We start from the raw sequence: 24,427 nt of genomic DNA on the forward strand, positions 1-24,427 counted from the left end.
CAAGTATCAATGACAAAGGACAAACTATAGTGTAAACGAAAATGTCAAAAAAGGAAATATTATATACAATAACATTTTTATGGGATCACAAAGACAAAATACACTTAATGCTTCCTCTTATTTTTTTGCCAAGGAAGGCGATGATGTTTTGACCTTATTGGTTTGACAGGTCATCATCAGGACAAAACAGATAGAGAGCAACCATCAATTGTTCAGCCGGAGCTAATTCCATTCCAAACGTCAAATAGATGCAAATAATGCACTACGATCAATTTCGAAGTATAATATACACAAAACCACGAAGGATTTAATGTGGCTTAAGGGCTACCGAAATCTTAAATTGCGTGTGCCTCCCGAATCCAGTCCATATATGTAATTGAGATTACTGTGTCACAGTCCACTCCTCTCGTCAGTGCATTCCGAAATACGTGACCACTACCAATGAAGATGAATTTAAAAAAGGAAGGCAGCAAAAACAAGATTAAGGGTCACTGATGGCTCTACCCGAGGCTCGCCATCTCACTTCCTGCCATAAGAACACAATGTTTCTGCTTGGATTTTTCACTTGACAGCCTGATACCTTTGTGGAGTTGCAGACTTGATTGGATTCTATAAAAAAAAAAAAATGACTAGTACCTGGTAATAATCAGTTCTGACAACTGCAGCAAACAGGGAGCAAGGTGGCAACCCATCCAATGACATGGGTTCTTACAGACATGCCGCCACAACACTGACGTCCTTTGGGCTCATATCAGACATGCAAATTGGCTGTGCGGCGGGAGACAGGTTAATCAAAAAACACAGGCACGGTACATTTCCTCAAATGCCTCTTCCCGTTGCTTAAATATTTAGGGTCTATCTGATTATCGTGCAAAATATTCCTACTTGTACTTTTAAAATATACTTTACTTATGTTGATTTTTTCCCACATTGTAACACAATAAAATGGTTTTGTTTGCTGTCCAATCATAGGATGAAGCAGATAAAATGGAATGAAGAGGAAATTCACGTGAAGCTAGTAACAGTGTCACGTTGCATCAGCAGAGACTTTAAAATGACTCCTGCAAATGTTTATAGAATGCCCACACAGGTAGCACCATTCCCCGAGATGTGCCACCGCAGAATATGCCCACGCTAGCATTGGGGGTAACCAGGAGTAATGCTTGAATTGGTCACATTTCGAGTTAACACAAAAGAACAGGGATTAACAGAAGGCCTCATTTTGAGGACTTTAAAATTTTGCATGGTTCTTGACCAACTGTGAGTCATGGGGAGAAAGCTCTACATCAAAGTTTAAGAACAGAGAATGGAGAACTTCATGGACAACATGTGCTATTTTGGGTTATGTTTGCTAAGTATATTCTTCATTCAAAATCAGCCCTTACATGAAAAAAATTGTACTGAAGGCAGGCAATATAGTCACAAGTAATGAGTTGTGACTGGAGCAAAGATACAGAAAAGCCTGGACCTCTCTTTCAAGGTATGTAATCAAAACAAAATAGCACATGCACATGTCTAATCAGGAAGGACCTCACTTTTCTTTTCAATGCCCTCATTCTAGCATATTTAGGATAAGCTCACATACATGGATGGCTTCAGTTTTGCAAAAAGCTCACTTTACACACAGCAAGACCTCAATTTGCAGGGTTGCCAGTCCAGTATGGCCTCACTGTGAGAAAGTGTCTCTGTATATACTGTTCCTCAATAGGTACAGGGTGTACACAGTCCACAGTCCCCCAGGGTTTGACAGAGGTTAAAGTTAGATATAACCTTACTCTCTAAAGTGGTAGCTTGGTCGAGCAGTAAGGCAGTATCAGAGGACAGTGTAAAGGATTTGTTGTACACACTCAGTCAGCAAATGGTCTCACACACTCAATAACTGAACTCTAGGCCAATGGTTTATATATAAAAAAATATATGCTTGTTTTATTTTAGACCAACACTTGGATTTAAAATATACTTTCTCAGAATGAGATGCTTCATATAAATACTTTTGCAATATGCAATTGACTTTTGTAAACAGTTACAAGTGGTTGCAATAGGCAACTCTATTTTAAACATAACAATGCATTGAGCTCAATGGAAAATTCAAGTTATTTGCAACAGATTACTTTTTAGATTACTTTTGGAATTCCAGGACTGGATCCTAGATTCAGTCCTGGGTCAGTACTCAGAATCAAGTGATGAAAGTCGACTTAGTTACTGTAATGATTTTTAAACAATATTTAGCTATTTTAAAAGTTGACACTTAGAAAATATTTCAAAGAAAACAGTCAATGATTCCCTATGGAAGAATATTCAAGTTGCAGGTACAGTATGTTCTCGTTACTTTTGTAATCCAGTACTGGGTGCCTAGACTCAGTATTGGGACCTTTATCCAAAACAGGTAAGTAATTACGTTTTCAGATATTGTACGATTTTTGAAGAATATCTAAAGATTGCAGAAATTGACACTTAGAAGAAATTTCACAGAAAAACAGTCAATGATTTCCTACGGAAGAAAATTGGGTTACGGGTAAGTACAGTTGTAAGTATTTTTCAGAGTCAGTGCTGGGCACCAAGATCCAGCACTGGGAGCTCACTTAAGAGCAGGTGAGTAATTTCGTTTTCGTTACTCGGCTGATTTTTGGTGAATATTTTAAGATTTGAAAAGTCCACACTTAGAAGAAATTTCAGGAAAAAGCCAGTCAATGTTACCCTATGAGGAAAATAGAGTTATCGGTTTAAGGGTAAGTACTCGACTGGCAGAGTTGAGGTTCTGGGCATAGACTCAGGGGTCCCCCAGGGTCAGGTAGGTACAGTTAGTTCACCCTCAGCGGCACAGGACAGCCGGGTGCAGAGAGAGTTAGGCCCAATGTTATCCTATGAGGGATAGGGGGGCCTTGGTTGGTGGCTGCTGACTGGCAAGCCACGCGGCTGTGGGAGCTGGGCTCATGGTCACTTGCTCAGGGCAAGTGGGGAAGTAGGTAGGTGTAGAGGTTTCACTGCCAGGGCCACTCGGGCGGCTGGGTGCAGGGTGCTTTTGAGCCTTGGGGAGCTCAATTGATTTCAATGGGAAATCTCCGGTTTGGAAAAAGACTGCAAGCTCGGGGACGAGGATTCTTCAGGTGCCACCACCACTTCGAGAGGTAAGTTGGGTAGTTGGAGGATAGGTAGGTACCCCGGGAGTGGGCACAGGGGGCCGCCGCGTGCAGAGGTGCCTTTTGGTGTCGGGCAATCTTACCCTCTGTTGATCGCGGTTGGGGGGGCACCTTGTTCTGAGGCTGCAGGCTCCTTCAGGAGTGTCGAGGGAGGTCCTTGGGTGCCGGACTCGGGGTCACAGTCGCCATGGGGTCGTCCTCGTGGTCTTTGTCCACTCCGGCACTGGCCAGGCTTGGCTGGCGCAGAGTGTGCTGGGTTTGCGGTTCCGGGCTGCTGCCAGGGATTAGAGGTAGGTTTTGAGTAGAGCCTCTACTCATGGGAGTCCCAGGGGCTTAGAGCCAAAAGGTAGCCAGGTCCTCCGGGGTTTGTGAGGTTGCTGGCCAGAAGAGATGCCGGGTTGGAGCAGGAGCAGGTTCGAGGGTCGACAGGCCGGTAGGGCTGGGGCCAAAGCAGTTGGTGTCTTCCTCTTTTTAGCAGCTGCAGGGCAGGTCTTCTTTCTTCTTGCTCTTCTTTGTAGTTTTGAATCTGGAATCTGGGTAAGGAAGGTTCAGGGTGCCCCTAAATACTAGATTTAGGGACGTTACAGGTAGGTGAAGGGCAGGGACCAATGGGTCCCTGTCCTGGGGTGGGTACACCCCCTATCCTGCCTCTATCCTGTGGGAGGGGGGCAGTAGCCTAGTCCTGATTGGGTAGGGCTCCCCATCTTCAAGATGGCGAGAGCCCGGAGATGTGCTTCACCTTGCCTCCCCCCACCTGAGGGGTGGGATTGGCAGGCTGGCACATCTCCTGTCCTTATTTGGGATTTCCGGCCAAAGCTTCCCGCCAGAGTGGGGGTTGCAGTGGCCTGGGGAAGCTCACAGAGGCAGCATGCCTTTGAAGCTTCCCCCTGCCCATCCTGGGGGAGAAGATTTAGCACCTCGCCCAGGATGTGCATTGTTGCAGGCCCAAGAGAGCAGGGGCTCTCCTACCCAGGGGTCCAGCAACATGTCTGCTGGGTGGCAGCCTAGGCAGCCTCAAAGCAGACGTGGATTGTAGGTTAGGTTGAAGGGGGCACCTCTAAGATGCTCTCTGGGGTGCTTGGTACATTAAATCCCACATATCAAACTTCTCAGTCTTCAGTGTTGCCATTATGGTGCTGTGGAGCTTGTGTTGACGAGCTCTCAGCACCATGTACTCTTAAATGGCAGCACTGCACTTACAGTGCTCAGGAATGGACCTGGGCACTGTAGGGGCACAGGGCTCCTGCTCATGTGCCCACACCTTTGTCATAAGGCACCCAGCTAGAGGGGTGGCTGATGTATGCCATGGCAGTGTAGGTGATGGGCATGGCACACAGGGATGTGTGTCATGTCGACTTTGTTTTTGTCTTGCACCCAAACACTCAGCCTGCAAAGGCAGTGTGTGTGTGTGTGTGTGTGTGTGTGTAAGGGTACAGGGCCTCTAAGGGTGGCACAATGAGTGCTGCAGCCCTTAGAGGCCTTCCCTGGTCACAAGGCCCTGGGTACCTAGGGTACCCTTTACCAGGGGCTGACATGTGGCCAGGGTTTGCCAATTTAGGTTTTGTTTGTTTTAGGGAAGGAATATAGGCCCTGGGCACCTGATTGACTGAGTGTGCCCTGGACTCCTGCCAAAGTACATTCAGCAATTCGTGGGGGCATACCATGCAAGAAAGATGGCACTTTCTCACACTCACTTCTCAAATGTTCTTAGTTTAAAAGACATTATATTCACGGTCCTCAACTTGAGGGGACTTTGATTTCATGATTTTAATTAGGCACCTTTCAGGATACTCAATTTCCAGCGCCATTTGGATTATTCAAAACGTTCAAAAACCTCTAATGAGCCAGCAAATAAAATGTCTACTTTCTTCTTAGAAAAGGTTCCAAAGATCACAGCCAACCTGGATGCCTCGTGGTTTAATGCTACTCTTCGCTCAAAAAAGAAAAGAAATACACAGGTAGGTGCCCATGCAGAAGGATACAACAAGCATTGGCAATGCCAATAGGTATGGCTTGTAAATGAAATTGCCTCTTCATTCATTCGTTGAGGCACACAAACGTCACTGTACATGCATTGTCACTGATCCTTGCACACATGCATCCATTTACCCACGCATGGACTCATTCTTACATTGACCCACTTAAATAAGATGCACACAAACTCAACAATATATAGAAGATAAATTGAAAGAACAAAAGAATAAGGAAACCGTGCTATTCGCCATGTTACAGTTTGCCTGCATCAATTTATTTTTAATTGCTGGCTGGGGGGCCTGGAGGTAGGCATGTTTGAGGAATGCTGTGAAACACGGAAGGTGTAGATGCCACTCGCCTCACCCTCCATCCAGCAATAAAAAAAGTGATATGCTGCAGCCAGTGCTGTTGCGTCATGGCTTTAAAAAACAAAAAACAAAAAAAAAATATATATATATATATATATATATATATATATATATATATATATATATATATATATATATAAATATATTTTTTTTTCAGCTTTACAGAGTCAGAGAAGAGGCACTGAACCAACACTGTTTGAATAGTAGTGCTTTAATGGAAGATTTTTGTACAGTGCCCACACATTTAAAGAGTAATGACAGTGCAGTGCATAATGTACCAAATAGGCAGATAAACTCCTCTTGCCTTATTCAGTCAAGGAGTGGCCGAACAACCCGATGTCATGTTAGAAGCAGAACGAGATGGAAGCCGACCATGTCAACATCTTCAGTAGGAAGAGCAAAGGGTGGGAACCGCACTGGCTGCCTTAGTATCATCCCCAAAACTTTAAATGAATAAATAAAAGCTGGATGGCCAGGTGCTGTAATGTGGTAGGATCTTGGGCAATCATCCCTAAATGCCCCATCCTTCCACAACAGGTAGATGTAAACCTTGGAAAATATACTTTTACGAGTTGAGCTGTGGACCTTGAGTTTTGTAGCCAGAGTAAACAGATTTTCAGTGTCACGACTAAAGCATACTACATATCCACTGATGACCGTGCCCCCCATTTCTCCTGCTTTTGTTGCAGTAGCTTGCATTTATCGTGGAAAAGTATGGAGTATCACCTTGAACCATGGACTCAACTATGCCTTTACTTCCATAACATCTTCTTCAGCTGGACTATTTGTCCCAGTCCTCTCGAAGACACGCCCTTTCTTTAGTCAGTCCTTTAAGACTGGGCCTACCTGCGGTATCACAGGTAATAACAATGTATATAACAAGTTCACCTCTGTCTGTATACTTACTGCTTTGGCAAGATCATGAGGCAAGCGTGCCCACTGCGAGTTGAAGAGGATGCAGTAATCTTTTCCATTGCTGTTTACCTTCTCAGAGATGACATGGAGCATACCATATTCACAAGACACCTAGAAAAAAAACCAAAGGAGTGGTTAGTTATAGTAACATACAAAGAAGTATGTCACAGGGTCATTTTCCAAAACAGTCACTAAGAATTTAAGTGCCACATTCAGACTTGGTGTGCCTCCCAATTTCTCAAAGTTAATCTTAAAAGGAGGTCATTTTGTATTTATGAATTCTGGTAAGGACAGGTGTGCAGAGGGAAAAGCAGTGGAATTTGAACTAGTTTTATTTCTCATCACCCATTTTTTAAAGATTGACAAGATGGACCTAGATGAAACTCTTTGGTTCTTTGATAACACGACCAATGAAAGCTGATATGGGTAAGAACAACCTGGTACTTCAGAACTAATTGGTTACATGGCTGATTCGAACTGATTCAACAGTGCCAAATAATTGGGATAAACAGAACACCTCCTGAAAATGTTTGAGCCAATCCGGGACACAGGCAGAGTCTGGGTAAGATCTGCAGTACTACGGCGAGCAGAGATGATCTTCAGATCCTAATGTCTAGTTAAATCCTAGGCTAGCAGTCATTTCTACTTACAAGAACTGAGCTTTACAAACAGTACATAAATGAAGCGAGCAGTAACAAATGGTAACTCAAATAAACATGGAGATGAAATTGAACTATAGTATCTGGCACTGCATAACGAGGAGCTCTTCTCTGTTTACAGGGCTCTATCTGGACCTCGTAGACTGATTTTCACATAGGCCAATGTCAAACCGGATGGGGGTGTCACACATAGCTCCTGTATGTCTACTAGGTATGACTGCATATTAACGCGCTCAAAACCACAAGGAGGTACCTGACCAATTCAACATGTGTGGAAAAGTGACTGGCTTGTGCGTAAATGAAAAGGGTGGTTAATGTTGGTGTAGTAGAGAATTTTTCCCAGCCACCACGCACCTGCCTCTCTTCCCTCCCTACACCTATTGCCCTCTTCCACCTCCTTCTCACTTCCAACCAGGCTATCCTCCCAAGAGCTGATAAGTGCAACTTAAGTGTTTATAGACGGGAGGTCCTACGGCCATGTCCTGATGTACCCACCGGACAAAAGACCGCTGCTATTATGCAGATATTTGTAAGTCTGTATTTCTATTGATGCGCATACTAAAGACTAGAAAATTTGTAATTCTACTAAAATACATATTCAAAAGTGCCACGGGAGGTTATTGTGTGGACCTATCAGAACCAGGGAATAGTGCAATCCAGGTAGTTTGTATGTGCATTGCTGACTGCCATTATTACACATTCCTTCTCTTCTTTGATACCCCCTATTTATATGATGTTGTACGTGCTTGTGAATGTCTAAAAACCTTCAATTAAGATAACTTAAAAAAAAAAAATACCACAAAGCATTATTCATATTGTGTAGATTTGATTGGGGAAGGAAAGTGGTCAAAACATCATTATATTCAGAACCCATGAATAAAATAACACAGATGAGTAGACATGCAAGTCATTTCAGCTGGTGCCCGATACATATGGGAGGAGCAGACATTAGAAGGAGTTCATTTAATACATACTTTCCGTAAAGGGGTAATGCTGGGAGAAATGGGCAAGAGTGCCATTAAACCTTGGTTCAATTACAGAAGATCTATTTGTTAAAATAATGTAAGTATGCACTAGGAAACGTCAGGTGGGTCATTAATCACTCACAAACATCACTTTATACACTACGAATGGATGCATTAATTGCATGAATGATGAGCTAACTTTTTTTTATCAGAGAGAGAGAGAGAGAGAGAGAGAGAGAGAGAGAGAGAGAGAGAGAGAGAGAGAGAGAGAGAGAGAGAGAGAGAGAGAGAGAGAGAATAGCTAGCAAGATCGCTACCCAAATTTGCTATTGTAAGTAAAAAAAGAAAATGGTTATTCTTTTCAAAAGTTTCTAGCTGAATTCACCAGTTCCCTCAACATCTCAATACCTCACTCACATCTCTTCCGTCATATTTAAATCTCTCCAGTCTATTACTGCCCTGCCAGACGAACTGTCCGCTTACCCACGTTCAATTCCCTGAAACATGACATAAAAGATTAAGACACCATTCCTTCACACACCATCCATCCCTGAAATATCTATGTCCTCTTGCCTACCCTCCTCTTCATCCTTTCATCCCCCTCCCTCTTCGCTTCTAATTCTCAGCTCAACCGTCCAGCTTACTTACCCTTTTGACATCCATTTCCTATTTATCCTTCCTCCCTTATAGGTCTGTCAAATGTCTGTCCAGCTCCCTAGGTCTATGATGCAGTATGATGCCCCCTACCACTACTGTCTCTGCACGCTACAGCTCCTACTTACCACTATTCATCAATAACCTGCATCCTTATCTACAGACCCCATCTTGACCCTTCTCATCATCAAAATTTGCCTTCTCCAGGCCATCCCACCTGATCACCAAATAAAGTCCGGCTAAGAGCACTGGAAGAGGAAAGGCAATTGTCTTCAGAAACTCTTTAGCCAGGACCAGCTTTCTAGAATACTAAGCTTCAGAATTAAAACCTTTAGTCGTTTGCTACTCCCCCATTACAAATCTAGTCACTTTCAGTTCAAATATCTTACATGCCACCACGCAATTCAGTCTTCGGCACCTTCCTTCACACCGTCCCTGATCTCACCTTCAACACAATAATCTATGCATCCTCAGCAACGTCAACATTTAGTCTGATCATGAAGACTCAAACCAAAAGCATTGAACTTCATACAAGTCTCTGGTCCTACGAACACGGTAAAACATAACCCCAATGCAATCTTTGCCAAATCAGGATACATTACGGCAACAATAACCTTCTTGTCCAGTCTTGCTGACCACAATCTCCCCCCTGTTTCCACAACACCATAAACTAGATTCTCTTTAAACTATGCAAGGCACTTGCTTCCACCACGTGGCAGTCGGTGGCTATATGACCAATCAATCCCTATAACAAAGTCCAATGGTTATACCTCTGACTCTCCACTGCAAGGACACAAACGTCACACCCTGCACATACAGCCAGCTCTGAAATGCCATAGACTGCACACAGAGGACTCTAAGAGCAAGGGCAAAGTTCAAACCCTGCAAATAGAGTCTGTGGCACAGGGCCTACAGGAAGTAGGGTGTCTGGGGACAGCCAAAAAGGCATGTCCCACACATGCTCTGCAAAGGTGTAGAACATGGAAGTGGGATCTGCAGAAGAGGAAGGGTGAAATCCAAAGCCTTTCGATAAAGATTGCTACTGGAAGAAAGAGCACCATACCAAAACCAAAAGGTATTTTATTTTATTAAAGAGAAGTCATGGTCTTTAAAACATTGCAAAATCATTGTTTATACCACAACAAAGCAGCTATTCTAATAAACTTAATTTGAGGTAGTTTCGTTAACTATCCAAAAGTTTTTTTAAACCTGCAATTCGACATTCATGGTTAGCTTGGCAACCCAAATCCAGCAATGCCTTTGATTTCACATCACAAATGGAATCACTGACGACATGGCACAGACCTTAATGAAGCCTGAAGTGATAACTCACACACACTTGTTGACTGCTAATCAGTCATGCTTCTAGTGATGCCCTGTGTTTTCTCACTTTTGGAGGAAGATGCGTACGTGGCATCTGGAACTGCTTCAAAACTTTGCTGTGAACGATTACCATCATGTTCAAAGTTATTACTAGGAGCTTTAACAGATAAAACTAAAATGGATACTGCATATACGGCAATAACTGTCTCTTGTTTGAACACTGAGTATTACTATCTGCAAACTCAACAGTAGCATCCGCATTAAATTGCAGATAGATGCCCCTGCTATGATTCAAACTGGTAACCAGCACGGTTATGTGCCTGCTACTCAACTATTCGATGGACTATTTTTCAAATATGATGTCTCTTGAAGATTTAGTGTGTAAAAAGAGAGGCTGTGCTTGTAAGTATGCGAAAAATAAAACATTTAGGGAAGAATCCAGATAAACACTGGTGACGCAAACCTTAAACACACCAAAAAGATATCGCCAACTGGCTTGCATAAACATTTGTGGTGTGTTTTTAACACCCACTTAAATATTAAATTGCGTTTCAATACATATATCAGCCTCTCGCTGCAAGTACTCTCAAAATTACATTCTGTCTCTCTGAATAGCAGCTCTGTAATGTGGACTACAAAGCCCCCATTGTGGCTAGCTGGGATGGCCAGGCAGCCACACTCACCATCTAAGTCGCTTAAGTGGGACCGCTGTTCTGAGAAAATACAGCGTACTTTATTTGTCGATGAACATGATGCTTCGAGGTCAAGCACTGGCATTGCGCAGTATTGGTGTTGTATGTACTTAAAGGTTCTGCTAATGCACTAAATGTGATTGAAGTCAGAGCCTTCTTTAAATTCACGCCACCAATTTCCTGGATTAAGTGAAAAAAATGCACCACAATTCCAGGAATCTCTAAATGCCATTTATCGGACACTTCAGTTAAAACGTGGGAAAATTAAGTTTGCGGATAAAATTTTACTTGGAGTGCTACATATGAAATGGAACTAGAGCCACACAAACCCATGGACGCCAGCTCACTTCATGGGAAAATGTTCCTACTGTTGAAACTGCCAAAGTTTTTAATGTGAGCTTTTGCTCAATTCAGTTTTCATTAAATTGACTATTTAGAAAGAGCTTCGAAGGTTAATAAAATATATATATATATATATTACCTACTGGCGGTCGCCAGTAGGTAGTTATAGTTAGGACCCCTTTTCCATAGGAAATCCGCAACATTCTATTTGGAATAACTTTGGCCCCGGTCGACGAATGTTCGCGAATTTCTCAAAATAGGTGGGGCGCTACGCTCCGCTCCTACCCTGAAAGTCTCGGGGGGATTCGTCAAGCGGGGGCTGAGATAAAAGGGGGGTCCCAAAACGCGTTTTTCCCATGCATTTTGCCATAGGACCTTTAGACAGGGCTACAGCCCGAACGGCTGAACAGAATTACTAGAAATTTGGCAGAGAGGTAGTCCCCAGGTCAAGGAAGTGCCTTTTGTAGGTTTGGTGTAAATCTGTTCAGTAGATTCTGAGAAAATAGCCTTTAAATCAATATATATATATATAAGCGCGCTGGGTGCGCGCACCTAGACGTGCGCGAGCGCAATTCTGATTGGTTGTTAGATCTTAGTAAACATTCGAATCGGTGGAAATCAGGAAGCGGCGGCCGCCATTTTGTCAATCGCATAAAGAGGGGGTGATAAACAAAGGGGGAGAACTTGAAAAGGGGGCAGAGTGGGTAAAAATAGACCCAGTAGGCATTGTAAGGGGGTTAAAGTAGGACCTTGTAGGGCAAAAAAAAAGGTTAATATTTTGTAAAAAAATATCGCTGAGTGCGCGCACCCAGCGCGCACCCGAAAAAAAACTTAATAAAACAAAATAAAAAAAAAACGCATTTAAGCGAGTGGGGTTTTGAGGTTTGTACTTCTGTACAATCACATTTTCAATTTTTAATTGTAGTCTCTCAAAAAAAAAAAAAATTAAAACAAACATGGGTGCGCGCACCTCAAAAAAATTTCAAAAAAAAATTCTAAAAACAAAATTTGTTTGATTAAGTTTATAAGTGGCTCTTAAAAGAGCCCTTGAGTTAATGGAGGGAAACAGGAAGAGAAAAACGCAAAAAAAGAAAAAACATCTATGGCCTAGTGCACGTATGCGCATCAAATTTTCTCTGAAGGAGATCAAGACTGGTCTCCCCCACAGAAATAAGAGAACCGCAATCAGTGCACCGTGTAGACAACCTCGCCAAACAAGGTGGACCAACAAGAGGTAAAGAAACAGGTGAAGGCACCATCGCAGCTGAAGTGCTCCCCTGAGCTGCCGAAGATGTGCTCGGCTGAGCTGCTGCTGATGTCGTCGGCTGAGCAGGTGGAGGGTTTTCTCCAGAAGCTCGACGATAAGATACTGGATGCATTTTGTAAACATGTCTCAACATAGTGTGAATGCTAAAAGAATATTTCTTGTTAGGATTCCCACGAGATAAGACTTTTTTACAAAGTACACATGTAACTTTCGGTGCATTTACCTTTTTCTCATTCTCTGGAAAAGTGAAAAACTGCCATATAAAGCTGTCTTTCTGCTTCCTGTTCCTCTGCCTCTCAAGAGTGTCCTGCTCACTGTCTGAAGTAGGTTGCTGTTCAGCCATTGTCTCTCAACAACAGAATAGCTCCTTCTCCAAAGGAATCAGAACTAATAATGAGGGGAGTAGGTGTGGTTTGGGAAGAATCTGGAACAGAAAGTACTTCAAACCAATCAAAAGTGAAGATTCTTGATCACATGACTTGCCATGAGGGGATTGGGTGTGGTATTGATACAATTAGAAACTGAAAGTAATGATAACCAATAAGAAATATTGTTTTATTATGTATAAACCCGAGGTGCGCGCACTGCGCAAGCTCCGTGCGCGCACCCCGCGATGACGTATGCACGAACGCGTAAACGCGAAGGTGCATACGTCATATACGCGTACCTAGCGCGCATACGTTGAACACGCGTATACGCGACCGTTATTGCGCATAATTTTAGCGTATGCGGAAGTAAACCGCGTCGAGGGCGTAGGACGCATGCGTACGTACGTACGCATACGTACTGGGTGCGCGCTCCCAGCGCGCACCATTAAGTATATTTGCGTACGTAAATAACGTACGCCGGAATTCATAAAATAGTTACGAAATAGTACTAGGTGCGCGCTCAGAGCGCGCACCCCAAGAATTTATAAAAAAAAAAAAAGTGGACATAAAATAATTTAAAAAATTAAATAAAAAAAAATATCCAAATTGAATTTTTAAAAAAAATAATTTATAAAAAAATACAGATAATATATAAATGAATATAAAGTAATTTTATTTAAATAAAAAAAAATATCTTTAATTAAAAATACATAACTTAGCATATAAAAAACCATACAAATTCTCTGAAAAAACCAAAGGTTTCAAAAACGATATAGTTAGGGATTAGCATTTAAAAAACCTTGCAAATTCAGTGAAAAAACCATAGGTTTAACACATGTTATAGTTAGCTGGACATTTTACTCGTAAAAAACCAATGAAATTCCCCCGTTATAGTTAGTTCAGCTAACTATAACTCGCGCGCCCGCAATGCACTGCTGATGACGTCACATATTACATCACTCATGACATGGTCAGTGACATCACTCATGACATCACTGATGACATCTCAAATGACATCACTGATGACATCACTGATGACATCATCCTTGAGATAGAGTGGCAGAGCTCCTCTTCCCCTAATATAACCTTTGATACACACACTCAAAAATACAAACTAACATTTTCAAAACAATGGACATACCAATACCAATTACAACAACCTCTTCAGTAATTCTAAGATTCACATACACATCCACTCATTCACCAACAGTCCTATACAGTCACTCATACATGTACTCACTCATCATATGTACTCATACACCTATACACCCTGTTACACAATGCCACTCATCCATGGAGTTACTCACACACATAGTCACTCATGCTAATAAAGAATCAAACATCCATTTACTTAAATATACAGTTATACACACACCACCACACTTACTTTTACGGAAACTTACACATACTTACTCTTTTAAACAATCACTTATAGAACCACATACTTATTCATTCAGGAACTCTTTCAATCTCTCACTCTCACATATACTCACTTATATACACCAATAGTCACATATACTAGTTTAAAACATATGTAGTTACTCATAAAGACACTATAGAGACAGTCAATCACTCACTAACACACCCATACACACTCATGCACCCATAGAGTCCTGCACACATGCTGACTTCAACACATACAAAGACTGAGTCATTCATTCATGCACCTATGCACTACGTAATACCCCCCACCAAACCATACAGACATCAGACACTGATACTCAAAAAACCAACAAATAACCTATATAGACACTCATGTAGCTACTCACCAACCCATGCAGCCACTTATACACAGAGAGAGACTGATACAGATATTTAAATATTTAAACATTACTCACTAAGCCATGTATTCACTATGATACACTTAATCAGTCAGTTACACAATCAATTTTTCAAATAAAAATCATCCATTTAGACACTTATATACCCATTTATTCTTCCATCGACCTTGAGATATACATATATAAAACATATTTAATTTTCAGAAAAACACACATTTACTGGATGATGTCATCAGTGATGTCATCAGTGATGTCATTCGAGATGTCATCAGTGATGTCATGAGTGATGTCACTGACCATGTCATGAGTGATGTAATATGTGACGTCATCAGCAGTGCATTGCGGGCGCGCGAGTTATAGTTAGCTGAACTAACTATAACGGGGGAATTTCATTGGTTTTTTACGAGTAAAATGTCCAGCTAACTATAACATGTGTGAAACCTATGGTTTTTTCACTGAATTTCTAAGGTTTTTTAAATGCTAATTCCTAACTATAACGTGTGTGAAACCCATGGTTTTTTCAGTGAATATATATATATATATATATAATCATCTACTGGCCAGTAGATAGTTATAGTTACAACCTAGTTTCCATAGGAAATCTAAAAATTCTATTTTGAATAACTTTGGCGCCGGTTGACGAATCCTCACGAAATTTTCAAAACTAATGGGGCGCTCCGTTCAGCTATTACATCACTGATGACATGTGTCTTTCTGAAAAATAAATATTTGTAATATATGTATAGCTAAAGATTAATGGAAGAAGACATGGGTAAATAAGTGTTTAAATACAGTGATGTAATATCTGACGTCATCAGCAGAGGATTGCGGTCGCGCGAGTTATAGTTGCCTGCAGTAACTATAACGGGGGAATTTCATTGGTTTTTTACGAGTGAAATGTCCAGCTAACTATAACATGTGTGAAACCTATGGTTTTTTAAGTGAATTTGCAAGGTTTTTTAAATGCTAATTCGTAACTATAACGTGTGTGAAACCTATGGTTTTTTCAGTGAATATATATATATATATATATATATATATATATATATATATGAAACTGCTGATCAAATATGCATTAAAAGATACTGAAAGATTGGCGATAGAAATTGATCAAATTACATTGCAACTTAAAAGTCAATATTCCGAAAATGAATTTGAAACAGAAATGAAAAAACTCACTTCAAGGTTGGAAAAGGCTGAAGAGGAAATTAAAATGAAAAAACAAAGTAAATTTTATCGCGATCAACTGGACTACGAAAGGGGCCAAATTTTTACGTTTGGTAAGAAATTTGACTATTTGAGAGAACTTAATCAAAAAGTATTGGGAACCTCAGATAGAGATCAAACCAATCCAATTGTGGAAATACCAGAAACAAGTGGAACCAGTAGATCACAGGACACCACCGTCCATTCAGCAAAACTGGATGAACCAACTGGAAAGCAACCAAACAGTGAGGGAGTAAAATCCAACATTTTAAAGGAATTCTCGCTTCTGGCACAAGGCCGACAAGGGATGGGAAGCCCAGGGCCACAAGAATCGCCAAGTCGAGGTCGAGGTCGAGGCGCCAGAGGAGGAAGCAGAAGAGGCGCAAAGAAACAAGGAGTATTGGATGCCTACGTGGGAATGACGACAAGAGGCAAGACGGACAGAAAATGAAAGACAACCGCACTGTGGTAAATTTATCGAACTTCCAGTTAACATGTGATCAGATTGAAGTATTGTCGCTAGGTCTCACATTTTGCCCCACAAGTAATTTTAATTATACAGAGGGAAGAATAGATCTCTTCCATTTTGTAAGAAAGTTAAAATTACGTAAATGGTTTCAAAATAGAAAATTGTCTACCATAAGTAATCCGGTAGAACCCAACATTTTAACCATTGCTGATATAGACTTACTCCAGACAATGAGGGGGCTAGAAAATGATGATGACAATCCGATAGATGCGCGAACTTGTTTAACGGAGGAAAATGTAATTTTTAATTGCAGTAGCGACAGTAATTTTAAACCAAAATCCAGATTCTTGCCTCAAATCCACAATGAAATTATTGATGTGTTTGATAAAGGTGTAACTCAAGAATTTAAAAAATTGAACAAATCCAGTAAATTGAAATATACCAATTTGAGCAACAAACAAGCCACAGCAATCAGAGAATTACAGAACAACAATGAAATTGTAATTAAAAAATCAGACAAGGGTGGCAATGTTGTGGTATGGCCTACCGAATTGTATCTGAATGAAGGTAGACGACAACTGGATGACGTCAACAGTTACACAATTAGTAACAGAAGCTGTTACGAGAACAGCAACATTGAATACCAACTACAACTAGCTGAGTGGAAATGTCAAAAAGTGTTATCAGATGAGGAATACAGATTTCTCAAATGTGATCACCCCAAATTACCGGCACTCTATTTACTGCCCAAGTTACATAAAGACAGGACCAATCCTCCAGGAAGACCCATTGTGTCTTCCATAGGAAGCACCTATGAAAACACCTCCAAATACATTGATCACTTTTTACGCCCTTTTGTTCAGAAACTCCCCTCTTACCTACAGGACACTCGAGATTTTTTAAGAGTTATTGAAAAGGTCCAGTGGGAAGATGACATGTGGCTAATGACACTTGATGTCAACAGCTTATATACGTGTATACCACACGATTTGGGAGTACAAGCCAATCAGCATTTTTTGAAGCAGAGAGACATCAAGTACCTTTCACACACTGAAATGCTAGTATGCATGATGCAAAGGTGTCTTTCAAATAATTTCTTTCTGTTTGATCACGTCATCTATTGCCAGGCCCGGGGTACGGCGATGGGAACCTGCTTCGCCCCCAGTTACGCGGGTCTTTACCTGGGCTGGTGGGAGGAGCAGGTGGCCAGTAAGATCTCAGCCTTTACCCAGAACGTCTGCCTCTGGGCAAGATATATAGATGACGTTTTCTGTCTCTGGAAGGGAGAAAAAGATAGTGCTTTGGAATTCGTGGCCAGTTTAAATGCAAATGAGTGCAATTTGACATTCACGTGTACAATTGAAAAGGAAACCATCGAATTCCTCGATGTGATTGTCAATGTCAGAAATGGCAAAATAGAAAGCAAGTTGTTCCGAAAGCCAACAGCTGGCAACAGCCTACTACATGCGGACAGCTGCCACCCAAAGAATCTGATTCGAAGTATCCCCTATGGGGAACTTTTAAGGGCCAAAAGAAATTGCAGCACACCGTCAGACTTTGAATCAGAGATGAAAAACATGAAAGAGAGATTTGAGGAAAGGGGTTACTCAAACAAAATAATCAAACAGGCATGTGCTAAAGTTAGAACTGTTTTGAGGGAAGATCTTTTGAACCCAAAAATCCCCAAAGATGACCAAGATGAACCAATAAGATTCATCACTGCATACTCTAGCCAGTCATGGCAGGTCAGAAAATGTCTGAAAAAATTCTGGCATGTCCTAAACATTGACCCAGAGTTGAAAAAAGCAGTGGGAAGTCAGCCAAAAGTCACATTCAGGAAATGTCCAGCTCTTAAAGATCTTCTGTGCAGTAGCACGGTGAATATTAAAGAGCAAAAATGGAATGAGATAAAGGGATTTTACACATGCAATTCATGCAAGGCATGTAAAAATAGTGTGAATCGGAAAGAACTAATTTTATCAAAAAACCAAAAACCTTACATAATTCAAAAACATCTAACATGTAAATCGGATTTTTGTGTGTATGCTTTGTGTTGTCCCTGCCCTCTAGTATACATCGGGAGCACTATTCACCAGGTGAAAAAAAGAATTTTGGAACACACGAGGGCCATTATAAATGAAGACAGGCAATATCCCATTGCTAGACATTTTAAAGAAACACATGGAAAGAATATAAATGTCCTACAATTCTGTGCCCTAGATAGAATTCCAAAATCGGAGAGGGGAGGTGACAGAGTGAGGGAGCTACGAAAACTGGAGTCCAAAATAATTATTAAATATGACACCGTACAACCACCAGGTTTAAACAAAGATGAAGAGATGTCGGTTCATTTGGGCTAATTAACTTTAATAAGCTGTACATTTGACACTCTAATCAAAAGATATTATAGATGTAAATATGAAGCCATAAGTTTGTTTTTAAATTATCTGTATTAGTATAGTGATTGCAAAATTTGTTTATGTTTTGTAGGAGACCAAACTGTCAGCATGCCATTATGAAGATCAACTTTCAAAGGCTCTATGAAATTATGATTTGGTTCGCACATAGTGAAAGAATGAAATGTATAAGTGACTGATGACTTTGGGCCCACTGGGGCATTATTTGAGAAGAAATAGAACATAAACTCACGAGACAGCCCACTTGGGCATTAATCAAGTATAATAGAGCGAGATTGGTTAACTGCGTAAAATTATTGGTTTGTAGTAATATGCTCACTTGAGCTGGATTTATCACTACTTTTGTTCAGAAATTACCACGCATCCAATCTGCACAAGTATGTTTATGTTGCTTTTACAAGATGTTGTAATCAGTGAAAGTACAAAATGTTTTGAATAAGAACTAGTGACGAGTTGACCATTACAAAATGGATGCCAAATTTGAAAGCCCTTTTGTTGAGTTGGGACAGGTAGTCCTACTTTTATGTTTATGTTTTGTTTACACACTATATGTAGCACTTTTCACAAACTACTGACTACCCGTGACCAAGGTGCAGTGGCACCGAAACGCGTCGGGCGTTTGTTTGCTATTTCTAAATAAATAAGCACGCTAAGGAACTGGGCTCAAGAACGCTTTTTTTCATTGTGGAAAGGCTTGTGGAGAATTGAAGGAGGATCGCTACCTCGCTTGAGCCCGCCACCGCAAAAGTGGCAGGGAAACCAGCGAACTGTTTACAAAATATATATATATATATATATATATATATATATAGCAGCTAAGTTATTGCTGGGTCGGCAAGACAGAATAATGTGTAATGCAGATATCAGCTGTGTAACTAAAAGATATAAGGCCAGAATTCCTGTGGTTCTATTACAGGCTCAGTCTTCCAAGTCCAATAAATATGGTTGAAACCGAACTTCATAGTGCTACTCAGTTGCACTGTATGTTTTTTAATTAAACGACACAACCCTGAAAAAAAGGAACAACGGTATGCATATTTGGCCAAATTCGGCCAACAGCTAGTATTATGCAATTCCAATGAGTAATCCACATAACCATGTACTTGACAAATTTGCCACATAATCGGCCATTTACCAAAACTCTACTTTTTTAATTTAATATAGCGCCCAACACACTGCGCATCTAGACTCCAGCACAGACTTTATCCAATAACTAAATGACCACTGACCCACTCATTTAAATTTGTTTAGAGTTCTACATGATACAAGTGGGTGGCAATTTTTTTAATTCCCTTTTATTCCTTTTTTAGGTCTCGCTGAGCCAGACATTTAGTAAGGGAGTTTTCAAAGTGCTACTGCTGGCATAGAGCTACAGTGCACGAGGCGTGCATGCGCGCAAAGCAGCCATATGGCTTTACGTCGCTCTCCCTCAGAGCCTCCTCTCCACCCCCTTCCCTGCTGCTATTTCACACCAGTTTTCTTATCCACACGGCAGCAGATAGAACAATTAGAGAAGGGGCCAAGTGCGCGCACAGGACTCCCGCTCCCCAGATCGCGTCTCGCAGCCGCTCGCGCAGCCAATGCTTGTTTATACTGTTGATGTTTTCTATACATGAAACAATCATTTTTTGCTTTGTTATCTCAATGCAGCAGGCTCTTTTTATATTAGTAAGAACTCAAAATCAAGCTAAACCTATTGACTTTGTCAATAACTATTACTCTAGAATGCTTGGTTCTCCTGTTACACTCCGTGTACTCCTGTTCTGTCACTGTTTTTGCAGCTACCTAACCTGCCCCTATACAGTTTCATAGAATCAATGTAAATAACTTCTTTACCCTCCCAACTCCCTAACTTTCCTCACTTCCAGAAGTGGAGAGAACTTCTTCCATAAGGCGAAGTACTGATACTGCCCTAAGGTACCCCCACTGGGTGGCGCTTTATCGCAAGCATAGGCCCGAAAATGGCCAATTTATTAGGAAGCAGCCTGGCACTGCACGTGCGAAAAGCACTAACACTCCTTTTACTGTTCCTGTCCGCAAGTCTTAGAGAATCTTTCTTCAAAGACATCTCACTGCTGCAATGTGTTCACCAGATGTGCTGTATTTATTCCACGAGCCACATCCCCTTTAATCATTTTCCTCCGAGGGTTGCAGTGGAATGTTTCTGTGCATCCTTTTCTCAGTCGTGTGCAGTATCCAGCACAGTGGTGAGCAGCTAAATGTGCCATCATAGCGTTCAAACTACAGCTTCTGAGGAGGGAAGGTGGGAATGAACCCAACATTTATTTTTAGAACTGCAGACAGCATAAGAAAATTTAATCAGCTGCTTCTTACAGTGGTACAGTTCGACGCCTTGTTTAAGTGAAATAACCAGACCTTGAAAGGGTTTATAATTGATGCTCGCCAACTGTACTTAGCAAACCTCTGCCCATGTGCGGAAAGCTCTGGGTAACAAGCAATAGCATAGCCAATAGGTCTCGCTTTTGGGACCTTATAAGTATTTAGTTATGCAGCACAATATCCTTGGTGCAACAACATCAACTGTTGCATGGCTAAACACTTATAAGGTCCCAAAAGCGAGACCTATTGGCTATGCCAATGCTTGTTCCACTTGTGGTGGTTTTTTGTAATATTGGGATGCACTTTCCTCTTTTGGTATGTATTTTGCTCTTTTTCTTTTTTTCAATGTTACCATTGCATATTTAAAATGGCGACTTTGGATTTTAACTCCGTAGTTGATAATGCTTTTATAGTTAACACTGGGTTGGTGAAACAATGGTGTTGCTGGTGAATTTTTCTTCTCTTTGAGTAATGTATTAGCTAAGCCTCCATGGAGGCATTATGAATGATGACGGTTTTTCCACATCCTGCGCCTTTTGAGTCTCTTTAGGAGTTGAATGTCTAGCCTACTGGTAACTCATGTGAGTGCCTGGCCTTTGATTTAACACTGCCATTAATTGATTTCTAAGTCTCCTTGATACCCACCTATATATTTATGTATATAATTGTTGTGTTTTGAGATTGATTTTTGTGTGGTTGCTCTTAAAGTATGTCTTGTGTTGTGATGATGACCCAACTAGTTGTAAAGGTTCGAAACGCCCTAGACACACTGTTGGCAAATGGGAAACGCATTAATGGTACCATGTTCCTGTTGTAATATGGACAAACTTCACTGAATTGAAAAACTCTTTAAACACAATGGGGCAAGGTGGGGGCACAAGGGTGGATCCGGGGAATTGAACAGAAGGTTCCGGGGAGCGTATCCAAATGATGAGATCAGAATTTCCTCTCACACCCAGGAGTTGTCGTGCTTTATCATAGGGCACTCCTTGTCGAGTCGACGCTGCAATGCTAGACTCTTTAGCGGAGATCTTTTGATCTAGCCATATGGTGAATGTAAGTGAGAGGGTAATGGTGTAGGGTGGTTCTCAAGTGAATTAAGAGTCTAAAGAGGACCATGGAAGAATTTAAACTGGTGGTCCACTTGATGCAATAAAACAGTGGGGCTATCTGCTGCAATAATATACTGAGACAGCTCAAAAGGTCAACATGTTTTATGCTTATTGCTCAGAGACATTCACCAACAGGATGGATTAAACAGAAGGATTTTCTCAGCTTAGTTACCCCTTTGGAGGCTTGCAAGTGAAGCAATGCAAACATCTATTGGAGCATCAAGATCATTCAGGGCCAAGAAAACCAACAACAAGCTTAAAGGCAAACTGTGATTCACACAGTACAAAGATTACAAATGCATCCCTAAGCTGAAATTACATCAGCCTTTTCATTAGCAGCGGTCCTTTGTACTTTTTCATGAACATTCCTGTTTTCAGATGAGTTCTCAATTTTAGAATTGCTGAACTGTGAATGGGAAAGATGAGGTTATTGCATCTGTGTATTTACATTTAGGTATGTATTCTAGTTGTGACTTCACTCTAAGGACTTTTGAACTCTATCTGCCCTCCAGCCAGAGCCTCTGGGTGGCGGTACTCGAAAAACCCACAATGAATTAGGAACCCAGCTGAAAAGAACTGGGCAAGACCAGTTTGATTAAAGATTGTTTGTCAAACATGCTTGGACATTGAGTCTGACAACAACATATGTTATGTGTGAAGAGAAGAAAGTTAAACACAAATAATGTATGGTAAGAAAACAATGTAGTTAAGCTATTTTGGTCAACTGGAAGGGGGCTGAAACAGAACTTACTTCCTTTCCAAGTCATCCAGCCACAATCATATAGAATGCCATCCTCTAATGCAGAGCACATTATCCCCTACAGCAGTAAAAGCATATAATGGAACAGTAATGCATGTTAGAGGCCAGGTCTAGTAGTTGGCATTTCTTTTTTTACACAGGCAGCCATTTATAAGTTGACGTTCTTTTTTTCAAAAATAGCTCTTTACAACTTGAGGAACAGACAGATGGTGATTTTCCCAGCCACTAACTTTCTGTAGCCAAGGGTCAATGCCAGGAAAATAGTTCAGGTGGTTCCAAGGTTGACAACTTTGGACCTAAACTACATCTCAACTGGGACCCTCGGTGCCGCTTCATGTTTTACGCACTGTTGCAGCTCTTCAGAGGCAAACCAAGTGTCAAATTATAATTATCCACAAGTATAATTGAGTTCGCTTTGTTGCAGCGGGAATATGCTGTGGCAGACTCAGAAAAATGTTGATACGGTCAAGTAAGACACGCCCTATACGCTCACATACCAAAGGGAGAAACTCTGCCTGAAGCAACGCCGCTGAGGACAAGGTCCTTGATGACTATATGGCCACTAAGTCAATCTCCCTCATGTACCGTAAATTAATTAACAACGCAACAGATCCCCAGATAAATATTAAGAGAGAAGTGGACAGAAGACCTGTCAGAGTAAGAGGATGAGGATTGGGTGGAGGCCCTTGCATCTCTACGGGAAGTGACAATCTCATCGAGACTCAAGCTAGTACAGTTGAAAATATTACATAGAACGTACTATTCACGAACAGCCCTGGCCCGAATGGGCTGTGGAGAGGACGCCAGGTGTAAGAGAACATGTGGAGGTGATGGATCGTTCTTCTACATTCTGTGGGAATGCCAGATCATACGCAACTACTGGATGAGGGTGCTGGGATGTATGACGGAGGTGCTGGGTCACAAACTATCTGGAGGGCAGAAGGTTTCTACTTAACATATGGGGACCGACAGATCTAAACAGCAAGGAGAAATTGTGGGTCACTTTGGGACACATGATAGCTAAACGCAACATTGCTAGATTCTGGCCTTGTGGAAGCAAGACATGGACTGGTGTATGTTCCGAGAAAAAACAGTCTATGTATCCAGGGGGTGCCCAAAGAAATGCTCTCAAGTATGGGCGAAATGGAACTAATATCTTGGTTCAATATGTGCTCCCCCGCTGCTCCCTACCCTCCCCACCCTTGATGAAGAGGTGTCACCTGATTAAGGTACATTTTAAAGGTGTGTGAATTTGCTTGCTTAATGTATCATCGCAATCTCTTGTTAGAGTTATGTAAGAACCCCTTTTTTCATGTTAATGTCATAGCATGTATCTTTGAAATACTACTTTCAATAAAAAGTTATCAAAAAATAAAAAAAAGCATCCAGCAGTAGGTTTTGACACTTCTACTCCCTATCGTGAATGCTATGAAAGGAAACTATTTTGCTACTTGGTCGGTGACCTATATGGTGGTCACAAGAACATTTTCACCCAAATCAAAATGGTAGCCCACCTACAATGCATGTGGAAAGTGTGCAAGCCCAATGAACTTCAGTTGCTATTGGAATACAAAAAGCCCACCTGAAAACGACATCAGCAGAGTGGGTTATCACAATCAGCAGAGTGGGTTATCACAATAACCAGATGGATTTAAAAAGTTATTGTAGAATCCTT

General features: G+C 41.2%; 1 protein-coding gene across 2 annotated transcripts in view; it reads right to left on the reverse strand.

Annotated features, from left to right (window-relative positions):
• The window catches only part of SPPL2B (signal peptide peptidase like 2B), a 116,313-nt gene that overhangs the window by 64,512 nt on the left and 27,374 nt on the right, over positions 1-24,427 (reverse strand). For both annotated transcript variants that reach the window (XM_085639663.1, XM_085639664.1), the window contains exon 3: positions 6,389-6,508. In XM_085639663.1, coding sequence (XP_085495789.1) covers positions 6,389-6,508 — 120 coding nt within the window. The remainder of the gene's footprint in view (positions 1-6,388; positions 6,509-24,427) is intronic.

This window comes from Triturus cristatus, chromosome 12, assembly GCF_964204655.1.
Source record: "Triturus cristatus chromosome 12, aTriCri1.1, whole genome shotgun sequence".
NCBI lineage: Eukaryota > Metazoa > Chordata > Amphibia > Caudata > Salamandridae > Triturus > Triturus cristatus.